The following is a 20,381-nucleotide window of genomic DNA, read 5'->3' as shown; positions in this document are numbered from 1 at the left end:
GGAGTTGCCTTACTCCTATCACCCTTGTCGGGAGGGGTTTAAGAGTATCTCCTACTGCATCTTCATTGCCTTTTGTAAGTCCTTCCTCTGATCAGTTCTGGTTCAGGCAGAGGTGGGGATGAGAGGGGGTGAGTCCTTTGCGAGTCAGACAGGCTGGGTACTGTGTCAGAGTTCCCCAAGAACACAGAGCTGACAGGCAACAACCTTCCCTTCCACAAAGACTTCTGCTTTTCCACTCTCATTAACAAAAAAAATAATTACTTGGCAGTATCAGCGTGTTCTCTGCTAGAACTGGATATTTTCAGGTCCAGCCTTTACTCTCTGATGAGAGGACCTAAAAATATCCATGACAGCTCAAACAGTCATCTCCCACCTTCCTATTCTTTGAAATGAATGCCATCATACTGTCCTCCCTTCTTGCCACATATCTCGGTTGCTGGGAAATCAACTCTCCTCTTTGCTGACCACATCAGCAGTTGCACTCAAAAGAAACTTTGCAGTCTTCCCGGGGCCAGCATAACCATACAGGTAACACAGGTGGTGCTGCTCTGAGTGGGTGGGCAGTGCGCACACTCATCCAGGCCCTGGCTCAGTATGATGCTACTTGGGGTGGCAAAAATGGCTGTGCCAGCCCTGAGTCCTTCTTCACCTTATTGCAAGAATGATTTGGCTGGGGAGTGAGTGGGGGAGTCTCAGCACTTGTGGCATTGTGGGTGTGGGAAGACTCAGACCACACAGAACTTTGTCCCCACAAAGAAAATCTCGGGCTCAGTTCTGTCCAAGAAAAGGGCAAAAAATCTGACAGGATTTCTTATTTTAACTGAATTGGTATACCCATTCCTTGGAGCAAATAAAAACCCTGAAACTTGCTCAAGCAGAACTCCCTGACTGTGTTATAAAAAGACAGTACTAAGTGCACACACAACTGTAATTGCCTGTGCCAAGGCCACAGGAGAGCACTGCAGACCAATGTGATGAAAGCTACAGGGAAGCAATGCAAGGCTTCATATATTTGACTTTTCCTAGTGTGCTGGCTAGTGTCTGAGAAGGAATGTATTAATCCGTACAACTATTTATGAGAATCTCAGTCCCATCTGAGAGGCAGTTACATTGCTGTGTAGCAATCCGTGGTTAGGTCTTTGAGGTAAAGATAATCCTAAATGCTCTAAACATCGAGGTCAAGTCATTTTTATTATGCATTTTGTTTACACTGTCAAGATGTGAGTTTAACAGTGCTAACAAGGATGCAAGATCAGTTAGATAGGGGTCCAGATCCTCTGGTCTAGGTAGACTGTACTTTGTGCAGATCAGAAAGGTTGGAACCCAAGGGGATTTTGATCTATCTTATAGTTTCATAGTTTCTAGGGTCTGAAGGGACCTGAACAGATCATCAAGTCTGACCCCCTGCCCTGGGCAGGAACGAGTGCTGGGAACAAATACTGGGATCATAATAATATTGTCATCTGATATAGAAACAGAAACTGGCAAGTCAATCAGAACCACCTGATGTTGCAATTTGTGTCAAGATTACACCTATATATTACCCCACTGTCTACCTGTTTGTGGGTTAGTTTAAACTAACTTTAACAGTATCTGCTTACCTGGACACTGCCCAATTCTGTACTCCAAACTTTGCCTTCCCCTTTCTGTTCATAATACATATCCTAGTGACCTTTTTTTTTTTTTTTAGCTGTAAGCTTTTCTTTGGCTGTAGTTAAACTGGTAACCTAGTTTAAATGACTGAAATATGAAACACAAAATCAAATGTAAATAATAACTCATTAGTAGTTGACAGTATATCATCTAGCAGTGTATCCTGCACTCCAGAAAAATATATCATGGCTCTGCTTCAGTTTGGTAAGCTTTATACTATAGGCAGTTCACAATGTCTTCTGTTGGACACTTGGTTATACATGTTGCAGGATGGGGGCTGTATGAAGCAAATGATGGTGCAAATTTTTGAAATTCTTGTGAAGAAATTGTACATTTTTCTTTTGGTACCTACCCAAGGAAGGCATAAGGTTTGTTCAGCACAGATATAAAGTGAGGTGTAACTCAAGTGTTTCCCCTAATTCAAGTCCCTTCCATGCATAAAATCCTTTAATTCCAGCTGAGGTGCTACTAACTCAGGCTGACTGGCCCTTCAGATTAGCACTAGTCAGCTGCTAACACAGCCATTCTGCAGCAGGAATACAGGCTAAAGCCATGCAAGTGGAACCCAGCCTTGGTTGTCTTCCCATAGTTCCTTCTGTATTCCCAGAAAAGGCAAACAATCTCTACCACAATTTGTTTGAACTGCTCACAACCGCTTTGCTGTATCAGCAAAATCCAGTGAATTTGCTCCATCTAAGTACAGAATAACATGCATTCCCAAGAAAAGAATTTATAGCATTGCTCACTTTACTGCAGCCCAAAGAACCAGAGGATGTGTCCACAAAAGCCTGCAGGAATGACTACACTATGTCCCCAGCACTTTGTGGGAGGATGTTCTGGAGTGTGGACTACCCATCCATTTCCACTTACACCCACCAAACACATATATGTGACAGTGAAGATGCCTGGGGTCCTTGTAGTTATGGGTCATAGTAGTAACTACTCTCAGGCCTCAGGTGTGGCCACAGGAGGTGCTCCCAGAATGGCCTCACTGTTTCATTTCTAGGTTTGTAACGTGAACTGGGGCAGCTGAGCAGTGTGCACTCCTGAGCTGGAGAGGGATGGTGTAGACATATTCTCAGTCCCAAAGGTGAACAAGCATAATGCCCCAGTGATTGGTCTCACTCAAGTTAGCCTAATAACCACTTTGAGCATGAATGGCACGTGCCCCCAGTGGCTGGGGGCGCACGGCTATGCTGGCAGTGGTGGGAGCCCGTCAGCAGCAGCAGGAACCTGGCAGGGGTGAACGGGGAGCTCTTGCAGCCACCGGGGGCACTGTCAGTGGCAGGCAGGGGTGGGGGGGTGGCGAATGCCGACCAAGGTTCAGCAACCACCCTCAGGCACAGCCAGTAGCGGCAGCCAGCAGGGTTTGCTGACCGCTCGCAGGTGCTGCCAACACTGTCGGCAGTGCTTTTTTGCAGGGGGTGCACCGCCATGCTCGGGGTGCACGTGCACCCACATGCACCCCCTACGCATTGCCCCTGACTTTGAGTGCAGATCACAGGACCCATGTGCTCTTGGTATGCACCTTCCTTGCAAATGATTTTTCAAATCTTTTATAACCAACAGCTATCACATCATTCACATTATTGTAAATTGATGCAGTGCTGTGTTAAAGTTTTGAATCAAATTTGGATTGTTAGGAACTGATTTTATCTAAATTATGTATTTAACATCATTGGTATTTGATCAGTTATCAGCTTATACCATGAGAGAATTCTCTGATTAAAACTGTATGAGAAGAGAGAGATTTAATGCCAACTATTTCTGGAAACTAGTGCTATTTATATAGCAACAGTTGAAACTGATTTTAAATTATTCAGAAGTAAGTATATGTAGAAAAAAGAAAAGTCAGAAGCTCATGTTATTCTATGCTTGGATTGAGTTAAATTTTGGTGGAAGGACAAAAAATTGTGAACAGCTATTGCACCTATAGCTTTTATTTGTCATTTTGATAAATTTGGCCTCCAATGCCCAATAAACATTTGAAAAAGTAGAAATACAGAAATACATACACTTGCATGCTTTTCATGCTTGGGACATTAAGATTACAGCAGATGTTTGGAGGCTGAAATAGTGCGAAGGAGCTGAGGTGGCTGAACCCTGGGAAGAAGAGCACAAATATTTTCATAAAATCAGAATTGAGGGTGATCTAACTATCCTCTTTCACTTTGTTCCATCTTCACACATTTGCAGAATCTTCTCTTCTTTTGCACAAACAGTTGAAGAGGCACTCTTATTCATGAGAATATAGATCCTCATGTCCACGCTTCTCTTCCCCCTCACCACCAAAAAACTTTTATTTTCCTGTAATTGGTATATTTAGCCATAAATACTTACATTCACAGGCTCAAGAACTCATTTGAAATGGAGTGTGTACTATGTGTATTGGTATTGCATATTCAGAAGGAAGAGAATAACATTTTAAAAGCCATCAGTCTTCTCAAAAAATAAATAAATATAATTTGAGAAAAGCCAGAGAAGCACTTGAAGAGTTCCTCCAACTTTCCTCTTCTTTCACCACAAAATCTGGCTCAGATACCAATCCTGACTTGCCCATAACACCTCCTTCCCTAGTTGCAAGTCCCATGACTGCTCAATTCTCCTGCCTATACATTCATTCTTTGTATCTCCAGTTCTCCCATGTGACTGATAGCCAAAGCCCATTTTCCCTCCCCTCCCTCCTGAAATCCTCTCTGGTTCTTGTACCATTCTCCTTCCCTATATAACATTTTGTTGAATCAAAGAAATGATCAACAACTGCCATCCAAATCTGTCTCTTCTCCCTCTTCTAACACTTGTTTGCTAGACCCTGTGACCACTCTCCCAGCCTTCTTTTGTTTCTTAAATTCACCCATTCTCTCTCCTGGCTCTGTCAGTGAAACTGCCCTTGTCAGTACCTCCAATGACCTTTATTAGTCAAATTTCAGGGCCTCTAGTTCATTCTTATCCTCCTTGATTTCTCTTTCTTCATACTTGATACCCCATTCTTGAAATCTTTTTTTATTATTATAATTCTGATCTTTCGTTGTCCCTTGTGCACGATCTTCCTGAATGAGAATTCTGTCTCTTTCACAAATAACCCACAGCCTCAAATGTGTTGTTCAGATTATTTCATTATATGGTAAAGTGGTAAAAATCATGATAACTCAGAAAAGAGTCATATATGATGAATAGGTCAGAAATTCACAACAAATAATTTTTAAAAGGAAGTTAAATACTCTGAGTTAACCTTCTTCTGCTTGTGATATTAATGCATTTAATCCTCTCTAACTAGTACCTCCATAGAGCTGAAACTATTACTACACTCCTTTTCATCTGTAGATTTCATGATAGCATGTTAGTATCATTTGTAGTAGCTTCTAAGAGCCCCCACCATGGTTCTGGACATCCTTGTGCCAGGTACTATATAAACATAGAACAAAAAGATTGATCCCCGAGCATGTGGCACTTTTCCTCATACTGTATTTCACAGATGGTTCTTATATTAAATATCACAAGTTGTTGAAAACTACATAAATTAACATTAAAAGCATATAATAAACAAAAATATTATATGAAAACCAAGTAATCCAACTTTCCCAAATATATCTCATTCTTTTTGGTGGTTTTTATTTTTAAAGTCCCAGCTCTTGGGATTCATGTGATTACAGGAGAATCTCAGCTGTTATTTTTTTAAAAAGCAAATTTCTAGCTGTCATGTTTCACACATTTTTAAAGACAACCTGTATTTTCCCATTTGAACATCAGCAATAAACTGAATAAAATTGGCTCCAACACTGAGATGGAAATGAAGAGAAAAAAATCTGTTTTTTTCTCAGTCTCCAAGCCAGAATACAAAAGTGAGTAAATGATTAGGGTAGTCATAAAAGCCATTTGAAAAATTAAATATATATACCACTGAAGTTTATAAATTACAGAAGAATTTAAACCAGGTTGGGTCCTTTTAAAAAGAGTATAACATAATATACCAGTTTTGCACAATTAAACCTCAAGGCTAGGAACAGCATGAATTGATTCAATCTTTGCAGGTTAGTCTAACCTGCAAAGATTGAACCAATTTGCAAGTGAATAGACATTCACTTTTGATTCCAGAAATGCAGGCACATGCCTGCAGTGGCTCTGGCTAGAAGCTGGGGCGTGCTAGAACAGCCCTGCCTTCCCTTCAGCAGCAGCCGCAAGGTTGGAGCGAAGCTGCACGGTTGGAGGGCATGACTAGTCCCTGGCAGGGATTCAGTATGATAGTGGGGGCATTTAAACCCCCACTCTGGCCTGTAGGGACCCCAGACAAGGTGTACATGGAGGGGGAGGGGAGGAAGCAGCCCTTGCCAGGCTTGTCCCCAAGACCAGACACCAGCCAGGACAGCGCCTCAGGTGAAGGGGGCTGGAGGGGGGTTAAACTCCCATGTCTCCAGGTGGGCACAGGACCCCAGCAGAGGTCTGCCCAGATTTCCCCCCTACCCCTGCTAGGGTGGCGGGAGGCCTGGCCAGAGCTGACCAGCATGACCCTGCTATCTACCCAGGGCTGGGGCTGTGGAGCTGAACCAAGCCAGCCTGTGGGTGCTGCTGAATGTGGGCGCAGAGGAGCCAGCCCCTTCCCAGTGGGCTGCAGTTCAGGCTGGGGCTGCATGGCTAGATTGTTCCCAGCTCCCCATGCCCAGGCCAGGCAGGGCTGTCATAGAGCTGCAACTGGCTGGGAAGGGCCTTTCAGGCCGGCTCAGAGGCATTGGCTGACCCCAAACCCAGTAGCTGCCTGATGCAGCCATGCCCGCTTTCCTGTGCAGCACCTGGCAGCTGCAGCTGCTACCGCATCACTGGTTGCAGACTTCCCAGCACTGGGTGGGCTGTTCTGCCCCTTTTGCCTCCAGCTGCTCCTACTGTAGCCACTCCTGCTGCCACCCCTGCCCTGCCCCTACCACACTGCGCCACTCTGGGTGGGCAGGCAAGAAGCTTCAGCCTGGTGGCTTCTGCCCAGTGCATGGGCTCCACCTCCAGCTCCTGGACAGCTTCCACCCACTCCGCCCACCTGCAGGCATTGCTCATCATGCTGGGCAGGCAGAACGGATAGAAACTGTGCCCTGGGCAGAAGCCAGGGGGATGTTCTGTTACGGGTTTAAACCAGTTTCTGATCACTTAAATTGGTTTATGTGTAACTTCTGTCCCTAGCCCAAATGAAAAATGCCCATGAATGACATCAGAAAAACTCTTTGGGTGCTTCTGCACGTGCAATTATCATAGAGCAATAAATTCTGGCACAGTTCGTGCTGCGGTTAGTGGCTCCCAGGCTCAGCATATACATGTGTGCCCAGGACTGCAGCAATTGGAACCAAGCAGCCCCAGGCTGGCGACAGGCTTGGGGGGTTAGCCCTGAGCTCCAAGTTTCAGCATTGGGTGGTGTCAGGGCTGGCTGGGGCACAAGGGTGCTACAGTGTGGGACTAGCCAGCAGGCATCCCCCACATTGCAGCACCCTTGTGCCCTAGCCAGCCCCAGGCATTGAGGCAGTGTAATTTACTCAACTATGGGATAGTACTCCTCCCAGACAGTACTATCCTATGACAAAGTTAATTAATTTACTGTGCCCTAATATAGGCACATATGTAGACAGTGACCCTTTATTGCTGAGCTAATTAGTGAGCTGTTCAGTAAAAATGCATGTGTAGATGCACCCTTTGTCACCAAGACATAGAGCTAGAATTAAACTTTTAGTCCTTCTGGAAAGGTTAAAGGCAGAATTTTCTAATGAATTATTTAATGCTTGTTATGTAATGCATTAAGCAGTCATTGAGAGGAAGGCTTTTAAAAACCAATAGCCTCTCTGATAGCATTAAATCTTATCTTAGATTTTTTGTTAAGTCAATATCAGAAAAATAAATGAATTAATACATTTAAGTCTGCCCAATTTATGGAGGCCAATCAAGTTACAATGCTGGACAGAGCCAAGTGAAAGAGGGGAATACATTTACCTGAGTGAGGTCTTAATTTAATCAGCTGGCCCAACAGACCTGAAGTCAGCAGCCTGGTATGATATAAGGGGCAGTAGAGAAATAGTGCCTTTACTGCAGTCGAAAAGGAGAATGACAGTGATAGAAAGGGAGGCTAGGCAGTGTCAGAACACACCTATTTCTGTGATTTATTCTTAATTTACTGTAATGACAGTCTGAAGGTTGTCCATTTGTCTTTAAGTGTCCTCAGAATACTGATATTTTCTAAGCATTGACCACATTCTTTTTTCCCCTTCTGTGAACTTTACCACAAGTTGTTACTGAAAAGAAACTGTTCTTCGTGGCAGAGCTGTAAGAGCATTTGCAGGTTCTAACCTTTTTCCCCTGTAAACTTGCCAACCAAAATCCCTTCTCTCAGTTAACGTTGAATCAGTTCTAGAAATTATTAGCTTCTTCCAGATGAATGTTAATATTATGGTAAAGAGAGAAAAATGCATCACGTTTCTTTAGCAATTTGTATTGGCAAAAGAACAATATGTATTTTCTAGTACAATAGCTCATTTCTATTATCAAGTGAATTTATTGATGGCTGTTCAAAACTACTTACTTGTAGACAATCATCTGAGATTGCATTTGCATTTCTGGAATCCTTTCCTTCTTTCCAATTCCTGCCAGGAATTGCTTCCTTGATTAAGTGTGCATGAAGTCATTACATCTAGATCAGCCCAACTAGGTTTAGGCCCATCTAAATTCCAATCTGTGCAGATACTGGGGGGGAGGGGGTTACATCAGGCCAAAAATGGTGGGGCCCAATCTAACTTAGTTCACCTGAGCAGAAATGGGTTAACCTGATCCAGCAAACAGCTGCCTATACAAAGGCTCATTGGTGTTCTAATTAAAATGTTCCAGCAGCACTGCAATGTAATATGTATTAAGCCTCCACTCCTCATCAAATGAGGTTTAAATAAAGCATCCCATAGCCATTTTTAAATGTGCTGGGGCTTAATACACATTATGCTATGGCGTTTTACTCTCTGGGAACCATTCTAATTAAAATGTCCCACCTCTGAGTACATGTATAGGCAGCCTACATTTTCAGAGTGCAGCCCTGGGGCTGGAAAAGCCCAAGCGCTTGCTTCAACCCTGGGGCTGCTCTCTTCCTACCCTGCCTCACCCTGGCCAGGCTATTTTTAGCTCCTTTCCCCACCCCGCTGGACTCACCAAACCCCCTTGTGGACACACTAGTCCCCCCTCAATCCCACCCACCTCTCCCCACAGTCTAAGTTTCTTACACCAGGTTCCTGGCATGGCTCCTGGAACCAGCAAATGCTTATACATACTCCCCCCACCCCAATCTATGAAACTTGGCTTAAAGTAAGCCATTTGATCATAGACCAGGTGTGGCAAACATTTGTATGCACCTTTAGAGATTTGATCTTAAGCTAGGACTGTTACTTAACCTGTATTACAGATCTAGGCATTTGGTCTTGTGCAGATATGCACTGCATTTCTTCACAAAAATAAATTTAAACTAGACATGAACAGTGGCTACTAATTTGTAAATTGCTTCAGGTTTTGAACCAAGGTCGCTCACCACTCAGAGAGTGCTCTACTAGTTAAACAATAGGATGTTTCAGCCTGGGTGTCTTCTGTCATACCTGGTAAAGCTGTTCCACTATGTATAAACTACTTAAATATTCATTAAAGCAGGAACTAGAACCAGTTTCCATAACCACTTGGGCATTTGATAATTCTAATTTTAGAGAACTTCAAGCACAGGGGAAATTGACAAAGACCTACCCCCCAAAATACTGTAATTTAGGATACTGCCTTCAAAGGGAGTAGGCTTTGGTTGAAAGCCAGATGAATAGCTGAACCATTGAACTATCAGGGATAGTTTTGTTATGTATTTTTAGTTTGGCCACAGCCTCAATATAGGAAGTCCTTGCACAACCTTAGTCACATTTTTCCCATCCCCATTGGGACTTGCAGCTTGCTAATGTTCTGTCCAAGGTATTTTTAAAGATGCATGTATTCAATGTAGTCCTTAAGCACCCTTCACCCCAGGGAACCCCTGTAATTCCTAGCAGAACTTAAAGATACTCTTCTTCAAGGTGAATCCTCTGGGGTTTTCAGCAGAGAGGTGTCAATTGCTTTATATAAAATACCATACTTTGTATGGTAAATCAAGCATGAGGCCAGAGTAAATGTTAATGGTTAAATAAATTGTGGCTTTAAGCCACAGTCCTTGAAAAGGGTAAGAGTATTGAGATACATTACACAGCAGTAACTCCTAAATGTAAGATATTTCATCCTCCACCTGAGCATGACTGACAAGTGTAGACACATAAATGTGCGCATGCTAATAGGCACCTAAGACCTCCACATCATCTAATACACAGTAATCCAAGAGGATCCATGTTTACAAGCAGAGGCCAAGCAATAAATAGCCTTTAGGAAGATATGAACCCCAAAGCACACCTGAGTACATTAACTGAAACAAAATAGAGCTGTGTGCAGATGACACAGTATGATCATGGCATGTTTTCTTTTCTCGTTTTTCTTAGATATACTCAAAGAAAAGAAGACCTATCCAGACGATAGGAGTGAACCAAAACCAACTGTGAAAAAGATTGACACCACAACCACCACAACCACTGTAAAGTCATCTTCTAAACACAATGCTGGAAACATGGGCAATCAAGCCACAAGTCCCTCCCTTTCCATTATAGCAGCACTAGCAATTTTGTGGCATTATCTTTCGTAGCAGCATTATATGGCAGCAACTGTGCAAACATTTTTGTTCACTGTCATTTATACCAACAGCCTTACCCAACAGAAAACAAAGTTAAAAGGCTCTCTAGTATTATATGGTATGCTAGAATAAATCCTAAAAAAAATAGGCTGGGATTGGCTGATAGCAAGTATCAGCACTTACAATGTGTCTGAAGATGGTCCTTAATATTATCCACTCAAAACATAAAAGAGATGATGATAGGGGATCTGAATAGTTTAAATTATTGGATAGAAATAATTAAGAACACTAAAATTGTGAATTTATGTGTTGGCATTTCTCCCATTCTATTCACTGAATAATCTGACTGGCTGTTTCTGTTTGTTAGCTTCTGATAAATTCAAACAGATGATCAGTCTGTAAGCCAATATATACATTATTTCTCTAGTATGTGGCTCATAACTTATGTCTACAGTTGTAACCCATGGTCAAGTGAAGTACTGTCTGCCAGTTTGATAAAATTCCTATCTACCAGTTTGATAAGCGGTCAAGAAGATCAGAGCATGTTTGAACCTCTTGTTTTCACTCTAACTGTTTAGATTGTAGGAAGCAATATACAAAACATATGGTGTGTCTCTATATCAGTATAGTTGCCTTAACCATTTAATTTTTTTAAAACGCTTATGTTTATTGAGGGGTATGGATAATGAGTTTCCCTGCCCTACCAAACTACTTTACCATATGCTCAAGCATATGTTCAAGGCTTACTGAATGAATGTCCGACAAAGGGAAACATAAGTAAACATAATAGGGTTTTATCCAGCTGGGTGCACTTGTATAATGAAAAAGATTAATTCTGATCAAACTTATTTTTCCTGATTGGTGTTAAAAAGGAATTGAATTGTGTCAGAGAGATGAGTTGTTTGGATTCCTCATACCTGTAAAGTGGTTACTATGGATCCCTGAAATCCAGTATGCTTCATAAACCAGGTATTATTTAATAACATTTACTGTTTTCAATTATGATATCACAGTAATAGTAAATGTAAAATGATCTGCAAGCTAGAAAATATCTTATGTCCCACTTTGATTTGCTGTCCTGGATAGTGTCAATTCTAGATTTTATTGTGGTAAGATTTTTTTTTTATTCAATCAACGATATATGATGAATTTTTTAAACTCTTGACAGAAAGGCACTATGATACATAGCTTCTAGTGGGTGAGAGCTAACGTATTTTCTGACAACTATGTTTATGGTGCCATCGAAAATACTATACATGCAGGACTGTATGAATACAGTGATTTAATATGATAAATATTTGAAACATTAGGATTGTTCTGTTTACTAAAGTTCATAACCAATTCATAGTTCAATGGACATTTTCATGCTGTAGACTATTTTGTACAGTTTTATAAGATTTAATGTAAAAACATTTGCCTTTGATTTTTTTTGTAAAACATCTTTATAAATGCTTAGATTGACACAAGCCACAGATTCACAATTCAAGAGAAGGACCTCAAATCATATCAACCCAGTTTTAGTATTTTGTTGTTGACCTTGATTATAAAAGACAACCTAACTCAAGGATAGTGTCAAGTGCCAGCATAGCTATGGTGTCATGATATACAGTGACAAGAATGAGTGGCTAATATAGCGTCTTATTGTACTGATGTGTTTTCATGTGGAATTAGTGAAAGTGACTAATTGTCCTTATACTGGCCAAGCAGGGTTTTTTGGTCTTAGAAATCATGTAAGCACATACATTTATAATCAAAAGCATACAGATGGTCACAGGGGCTTTTGTATACAAGCTGAAAATGGTCAAGTCTTGCAGAGCAGAATTGTAAATTTTAATGCTGGAATAAGACAAAAATGAATGAGATGTTCCTAGAGCACTAACATGGAACAATTAGTAAAATTCTGACTTCTTGATGTGTTAATGCTACTAAAATCATTAAGTTCGCATCATGTTAATGAAAAATAATCTTGCTAACTTAATGAAATTTGCAGTCTTTCAATGTTCCAGAGTTCACCAATGCAACTAAGTGAATGACACCAGTCTATTCAAATATGTAATAAAAATGCCATGGTTATTCATTTTGACTTCCTTGATCTCCCTTGGAAAAGTGTATTTTTAGCCAGCCAGTGATTCCTTTTAACCCTTGGTAATTCTTTACAGATGCACAGGGCTAAATGAGATGTCTGTAATAAGAGAGAGAAACATGTCCAATAGGTACCCAAAACTGATTTAGACTCCAAAATCCAAATCATCAGCTCATGTAAATCAGCTTAGCTCCACTGAAGTTGTTCACAGATTTACAGCTGAGTATCTGGCTTCTAAGTCAATGCTCTCACATGTGGAAACATAAATCAATGTTAAGATGAGTATATCAGCACTTCAGTAGCTCTAATCTCTATACTAGATAGCAATCTAGGAATTCAAGATGGGCATTGATTCTCCCAAATTCCAGCTGTACTGTTTCAGGTTTTTTGAACGTCACTGTTTCTCATTTACAGTTGGAAAGCTTGAATATCCATAATCTACCAGTAAGTGTGCTTTTTGAAAATTACTCTTTAATAGGCTTTGTGATAACAGATCAGATCAGGAATTCATCTAATCCAGTACCCTTTAGCCCTGGTAGCCAGTACCAACTTCTTCAGAGGCAGGTGCAGAAACCCTTCAGCGGCAAGTACAGGAAGTTACGGAATTCCTGGTATTTTTCTTCCTACTTTATTTTACCTATGTGTTGGTTTAGGCCCTGAAACCTGGAGGCATCTATGTTTCTGCTAAACAAAAACATATGAAAAATTAAATGTTTTAATCTTTTATTTGATTTACAAATTCCACATATATTAAACAATGGGACAGTTTGTAAGCACCATGAAAGATAACAGAACTGAAATAAGGCTACACATACTCTAGGTTGAGAAATTAATCAGCTCACTTCATTGGATTTAATCAATATTTTAATAGACACAGATTGTTACAGGGGAGAAAGAAGGAAAGAGAAAGAGAGACTACAGAGAACTCAACATCTATTAATACTTTCCACACTAATATAACTACTCTACTGTATTTAATGCTGTAAGAGAGTAACGGTAAGCTGTAAGAGAGCGTGAAACATTCAGCATGTACATTAGAAATATGTTGCAACTTTAGAGAGCCCAAAAGCACTAAAATGCGATGTTATGCTATATATTTTATCTAACACTTTAGAAACAGTTTTCTTCATGGGTGAATTGAGTTTATGTGTTATAAAGGAATATTCTTTCTCATGCCTCAAATTCACATTTTTAAATTAAAAAACAACTGACTATATCAAATAGAAATAAAACACAAGCAACAGCTTCTTTTAAAAGCTGGAGGCACCTTGAACACAATGATTAAAATATTTTAACTTCAGAAAGAATATTTTATATTTTCTTTGTAAGTGTAATCTAAAATGACACCCAATATAAAAACTTTCCATAATTTTTCCTGGCAATGGCAATTTTTGTTGTGGCATTTTGAATGTTCATTGTTTCTTAAATGATCTGTTTTTAGTATTTTGCTATCCCAGTTATTGTGGAAGTAAAGATTGGTGTATTGAAATCAGGCATTTGTGGGTAAAATGAGTACAGATTTTTTTTTTTAATTAGTGGTGTGTACTACTTACCTTTATAGGACAAAATGGTCCTGTGAAGTATAGCCCCTCTTCAATACACTGCCAGTTTGTCTTGGGCCAGGAGGACTCACCCCTGTGTAAGAATGTGTATAGAGCCAACAGAGGACTTTGTATATTATCATTCCCTTCCTGTGGTTGTTAGTGTCTCATGGAGAAAAGTGGACTAGGTCAGGGAACAAGGAAAGGGTACAGTCATAATGCCTTCTTGCAATACTGATCCTCCATTGTGTTTTAGCTGACAGAAGCTAAAGGTAGGGCTTTAGGCTACTGAAAATTAGCCTTAAGCTGCTGTAATTCAATGTAAGGAAGCCTTACAAAGACCTGGTTCTGGACACTGAGAAGGTACATGTTCAAGCAACTTTATACATGCCCTTTATGACTTGCATTCTGTATAAATTAGCTGCCTTCCAGAATCTGACCCAAAATAATCAACTCTTATGTTTATTTCTGGACTCTGTTGCTAAAGTTATATCCTACTTCAAGAGACAAAGATTGTTTGGGGGGGGCAGTATCTTTTACTGGATCAACTGCATGGTTGGGTTGAAGTTAGAGGAGCTTTCGAATACAAGGTCATTATCAAGTCATTTTGAATTATTTAGTCATTGTTTAGAGAAACATTGGGCTCATTTCTGATCATTTCATAGAATCATAAAGAAGTAGGGGTGGAAAGGACCTCCAGAGGTCATCTAGTCCAACCCCATGCCTGAAGAAGGATCATCCCTATGTAAACCATCCCATAGAAACCATAATCTAAGCACTACATAAGACTATCGTGAACCCTGATACTACACAAATCTAACACCCTAACCTGCCACAGGTAAATCAGGAGAACCACAGCCACCAGTGTCCATCCTGCTTCTATGAAATATTGTCAATATATGCTCTATAGATGCCATGTAGAGGGCTACACTGTCAGATCTACTACAGACGAAGGCAGAACCCTCCACAGTCCATACCAATCTGACCATGGGGTTAAATTCTTTTCTGACCCAAAATACAGCAGTTGGCCCACAAAAAAGCAAGATCTTCTAGCCAGGAACCTCCATCTTTGGTCCTAGCAGGAACATTGGCACACCCCAGTCAAGGTCCCCATTCTTGGCTGTAGCCAATACCCAATGCCTCTGAGGAAGGCTTAAAAACACCCTGACACATGTCACAGAAATTGGGGGAGGGGACAAGCAATATGGCCAGAAGCATGGGTAATACCCATAGTAAAAACATAGATATATCTATACCTAGATCATCCCTGACCAGTAGCTGTCATCCCCCCAAATAAGTCAACTTTTAAGGCTAAAGTCAACTTTTGAGCAATCCTTTACTTCCATTATTAAGGGAAAGTAAAAGATTGCTCAAAAGTTGACTTCAGAGCTGTGATGTGCCTCAGTCCAAAAATATCAACAGTGACATCTCCCCAAAAATTCAGGTTTATTCCCAATAATACATACTCTGATATTTGTTCTGTCAGTTTCTAAATTCTTTATTATGAATTGGGTTAACTAGTAAAACACTAAAAAATTAAAAATTATTCCTATGATAAAAGTGGGCTCTCTTAAAATTCATTTTGGCTTTAGACAAAATAGATTTCAGAGAAGTTTCTTGGAGAATCCTGCTCAAATGTATAATCTCTCTCTCAAGCTGAAATACTCTTTTTTTTTTTAATCGACCATTGTACAGCATAACCTAGTGCATGCTTGTGAAAGACAAATTTTTCACATGTGAAAGACAAATTTATTGGTACAGGAAGGAGTATAGAAATAATCAGTGTGAAAGCATGTCTCCATATCATGGGGCAGGTATTTAAATCTATCTTGCCATTGCTCTGATAATTCTTGGAGAACAGCAGTGTCCCAATACTACTACAGTTCTCAGTAGAGAACACTGGATACAGAAGATGAGCTAAATTTTTGTGCTGCATCTATATAACCAAGATCAGTATCAAATCCTGAACAATATACACTGTCAGGGCCTTCTTGACATCAGACATATTTCTATTCTAAAGCAGCATTACATTAATTTATATATGGGATCACAATGAATTAAAATCTACTCGTGTTTTCAAGCAGTGCTGAAAGTAGTTAATTAAATAGCCAGAAACAACCATTAATTTTTCATTTCTGTGCAGAATACTTTTGTACTACCTTGCACAATTACAGTTTGCACTTTATCATTTCAGATCTTCTTTAGTAAAGTTTCTAATACTTTGTAATTATAATATTTTCAGCTAACTTAACACCACCATAGACAATTTTTGTTGCATCATAAAAGCAATTAACATTTATTCATTTAGTCTGTTCCTGGGAATATATATATATCTACAATGGCCTTTCTGTACACCTAACTAGCACCTGTTTGAAGTACTCTACAGGTTATGGACATTTAATCTAAAAAAATAAATGCATTGCTAGTTTTATAAATTCTTAGCAAATATACACATATAAATATACTTTCAGCTAAGTATAAAACAATAGTTTCACTATCTTCTGGGTTTACAAGTAAGGCTTCTAGGCTGTGATACTGAGAATGGGTACTGACAAGTTTCATGCACTTTCAAAATGGAATTAGTCAGAAAACTCTTCCATAATTGAGTACATTATACCAGATTTATAGCCTGCTTTATTTTGTTATTATATGAAAGAACAGTGAGACATCAAGAACATATATTCTGATGGAATTCTTACATTTCCGTATCTGCATACACAGGAAGTTATACTGGTCAGGATTATATCAAAATTATTGTTATGCAGGAGTGTTAAGAATGTTATGCTAAATTTGCAGGAACTGGATCAGACTGGTTAAATAACATAAGGAAGCATTTAGCAATTTTTTTTTTTTTAATTTAGATGTCCAGGACATTTAAAAAGATTACTTTGTATTTCAAGAAAGGAGACCTAAGAGAAACTTTCCAGCATGAAGGCCAATACCAAGCATTTGCAACCACCACATTAAATGAATTCTAGGAAATTAGAGGAGTCTTGAGGCTCTCCCATGTTTTTGCAATATCACTTTATAGCAAGGGGTCAGATCCCAGGCAGTGGAAATAGTTTGGTGACTTCAGTGGAACTATGCCAGTGTGCCTCATCAGAGGATCTGGCTCAAGAATATGAAATCCCTCACAGACTGTTTCAGGCACAATTCTGATCTCAGTTGTGCTATTGTAAATCAAGAGCAGCTATACTGATTATAAAATCTATCCAAAATTTTTCTACCATCCTCCCCCATATGGTATCTGAGCATTCTCCATGGAAAGTCTACAATCCCAGTCCCTCGTGGACTTAACAGAGTATCTAGCATGTTTCCAGTTTTGCAGTCAGCTTTCTGCTTAGGCTTGGTCGGGGGCTTTTTTGAGAAAGGAATGTTTTTAAGCATTGGGGACTATTAAGAAACATTCTTTTATGAGCATTGTTTATGCCGGAAAGGCTGTCTAAAGAAGAAAGGTACGTCCTAAGGACATTTAGTGCTGACTTCACCTCTGGAAAATTATTCCATAACTGGATTCCCTTCTCCCAACCTCCCACATGCTTTGGCTAAGTACAGACAGTCAAAAGCCCAAGGTTAAATTGATTCAATCTTGCAAGTTAGTTTAAGCTGCATAGATTGAACCATTAAGCAAGTAAACAGACTTTTGGTTCTAGAAATGCAGCCGCATGCCTACAGTGACCCAGGCCAGAAGCCAGGGAGTTGCTAGAACATGCCTCCACGCTCTGCTCAAGCAGACAGCTTGGGCTAAGGCTAGCACACTGACCCTGCGAGGAGGGTTTTGCAGGGGAGGTGCAAAGCATCCTGGGATGTTGGGGGGCTGGGAGTTAACTTGAATCTCAAAGGGATCTGGGACAGAAGTTCAATAAACCAATTTAATCTAAATCAGTTAAGTCTGATAGATGGGCAACGGGTGCCACCTGAGTCACGTGCCCCCCTAGAGGCCAACCAGCAACCGGGGTGGGTGGGGCAGTCCCCCCACAGCCAATCTCACCAACCGGGATGCTCAAGGAGCACTCCCAAAAGTGCCAGCAGTGCTCCTGGAAGTGCCAGTGGTGCTTGACCTGGTGCCCCCACTTCCCAGTCGGTGCTCGTGGGGGGGGCAGGCACCGGCACTCCCACCTCCCGCCCCGCCCATCACCTATGTTGGGAGGGCTGCTTGTCAGGGGGTGCACTAGTGCTCTCAGGGGGTGCATGTGCACCCCTGTGCACCCCCTACATGCCGCCACTGGTCTAATACTACATTCATCCCGGTTTATCTTAAACTGCTTTTGGCCATTTTGAAAGCTATTTACATGCACTGAACTTCTGTTCTGTTCCAGATTTGAACCAGTTTCTGATCACTAATACTGCTTTATGTGTAATTTCTGTCCCTAGCCTTTTACTTGAATTCTCTGATCTGCGTTGTCCCACAGAAACACAGTTGTAATAGTAGTTCACAGAACAAAATTCAGTGTTTGATATAGCTGGGGCTTGATTTAGTGCTTTGAAACTTAGGACCAAATTTCTAAACTGGCATTAGCTCTAACTGGGAGCCAGCTGGGTCTTGCGTTCACAGCAACTTAAGCAGTGGAGAAGGCAGATAGCCAAAATCCATACCAGTTGGAGTCCATGTATCTTCACATTCAGCTGCGCGTGAAATGAGTTATAATATTCTATCATGGGAGTGACAAAAAGGATGAAGTTTCCTGGTGAGCTAGAAGAGAAAGAAGATATGTTGGAAATTGATATACCTGGTTGTCCTAGCTTAGCAAGGGGCAAAAAAAAAAAGAAAAGGAACTTGGGGTTTGCTGTCACTAAAGATATGGATTCCACTAACTACAGTGGAATTACTCTTGATATATACAAGCATAACTGACTGGAACCTGTCAAAAAAGACCCAGCTTTTTGGGAAGGGTTTCATTTTTGTGCAAAATTGAGTCAAGTTCTTCCCACTTGACATAAAAAGGAATGCTCTCATGGACACTCTTCAATTTTTTAAATGACAATAATTGTGCCCAATAAAATGTGTATGGGCAAAATACTTAGACAAGCATTATTGATACAATATGGAAAAAAAGCAGGAAAATTACAGTAAATAAAAACATTAATTTAGCTAAAGCTTTTGTAATATGATGTCAGTGAAGAACAATATGGTTGAAACACAGTCCTAAATTACTTTCCAATTCTCAACTGGAAAAGGTGATTGTATCAGCAATGCCACATAGAGTATTCATTGTACCTCATGTATTATGTGGGACAGTACTAGTCAAAAAAGGTAACTTTTACACTAAATCTGCACCATAAAAACATTTATTGCATTTTCTGTACTCTTGTCTCGAAACTAATACAGTATGAATGTTTACAATGCATTGAGGTAGAAGTTACAATAAAATTATTGCTTCTTTGTCATTTAGGTCTTCAAATAATTATTTTATGACTTCTTGGTCTTCTCTAGTTCATCTTACTTTATGGAAATTAATAGACCATTTACATTTTATTTTACATTTATTGTATTGTGGGTATTTTAAGCTCCAAAATAGATTATTTTGGCCCTAAGCTATATTCAAACCCTAAAAATTATTCATATCACCCAAGCACTTGTTCTATTTTCAGTATTTCTGCTTGTATTTTATTAAATAAATTCATCAACTTTCTTCAGTTTGTTTTCAGCACTGAATCTGATAAAAGAGTTTTTAAAAAGCTGTCTGGAATCATTGAACAATGAACAGAAAGGCTACTTTAAACAATTGAAATGAACTGTGTGATTTGTAAAAGACAGTCAGCTGTGTATGGTAATAAAAATAAATAATCCGCAACAGGAAAGTCTATTAGAATTTTTGTAACTTTTTCTGGATATTTTTTCATCATATTTATTGTGTTACAAAGGTGATGAAAATCTAAAATAAAAAGATTTTAACCTTTCAGATCTTGCTTTGAATAAAGGATACCAAACTTTAATCACTGAGAAATTCCTCTAGAAATTTTGGAAAACAGTATTTTCCTCAGTATTTGGCAAGTTTCTCTTTCTTACTGTTTATACCTGTGAGAGGGAGAGAGAGAGAGAGATGCACCTACTCTACGGAGTCTTTATATTATCCAACAGAGTGCAAGAAATTAAAACTGGGAATAATCTCACAGGACAACTGCAAATCTCCATCCCAAACACAAATGAACAAGCAGGACTCCTGCGTCCCAAATCTCCCCTCCCACCTAAATCAGGCTTCAACATGTGCACCTGGGCAAAAGGATGGGCCTCTTAACAACTGTATCTTTTACCAGAAGTTGGTCTGAAGTTTTTAAAATATAGTCTTTTGATTTTTTTGCTAGTACCAAGTCCTTGTCCTGCTTTTGTGTCAGACATTGTAAAGGAGAGAGTATAAGCAGGCCACTTTCCACTTAACATTTTCGTCATGAGGCAACAATGGAC

General features: G+C 40.0%; 1 protein-coding gene across 1 annotated transcript in view; it reads left to right on the top strand.

Annotated features, from left to right (window-relative positions):
• The window catches only part of LOC102559211 (glypican-5), a 674,170-nt gene extending 654,292 nt beyond the window's left edge, over positions 1-19,878 (top strand). The window contains exon 8 of the mRNA XM_059730916.1: positions 10,164-19,878. Within this exon, the coding sequence (XP_059586899.1) occupies positions 10,164-10,363 (200 nt within the window). The 3' untranslated portion in view covers positions 10,364-19,878. The remainder of the gene's footprint in view (positions 1-10,163) is intronic.
• Positions 19,879-20,381: the final 503 nt, after the last annotated feature.

This window comes from Alligator mississippiensis, chromosome 7, assembly GCF_030867095.1.
Source record: "Alligator mississippiensis isolate rAllMis1 chromosome 7, rAllMis1, whole genome shotgun sequence".
Taxonomy (NCBI): domain Eukaryota; kingdom Metazoa; phylum Chordata; order Crocodylia; family Alligatoridae; genus Alligator; species Alligator mississippiensis.
Note: the sequence above shows the minus strand (reverse complement) of the source record. Positions and strands in the feature narration are given on the sequence as shown.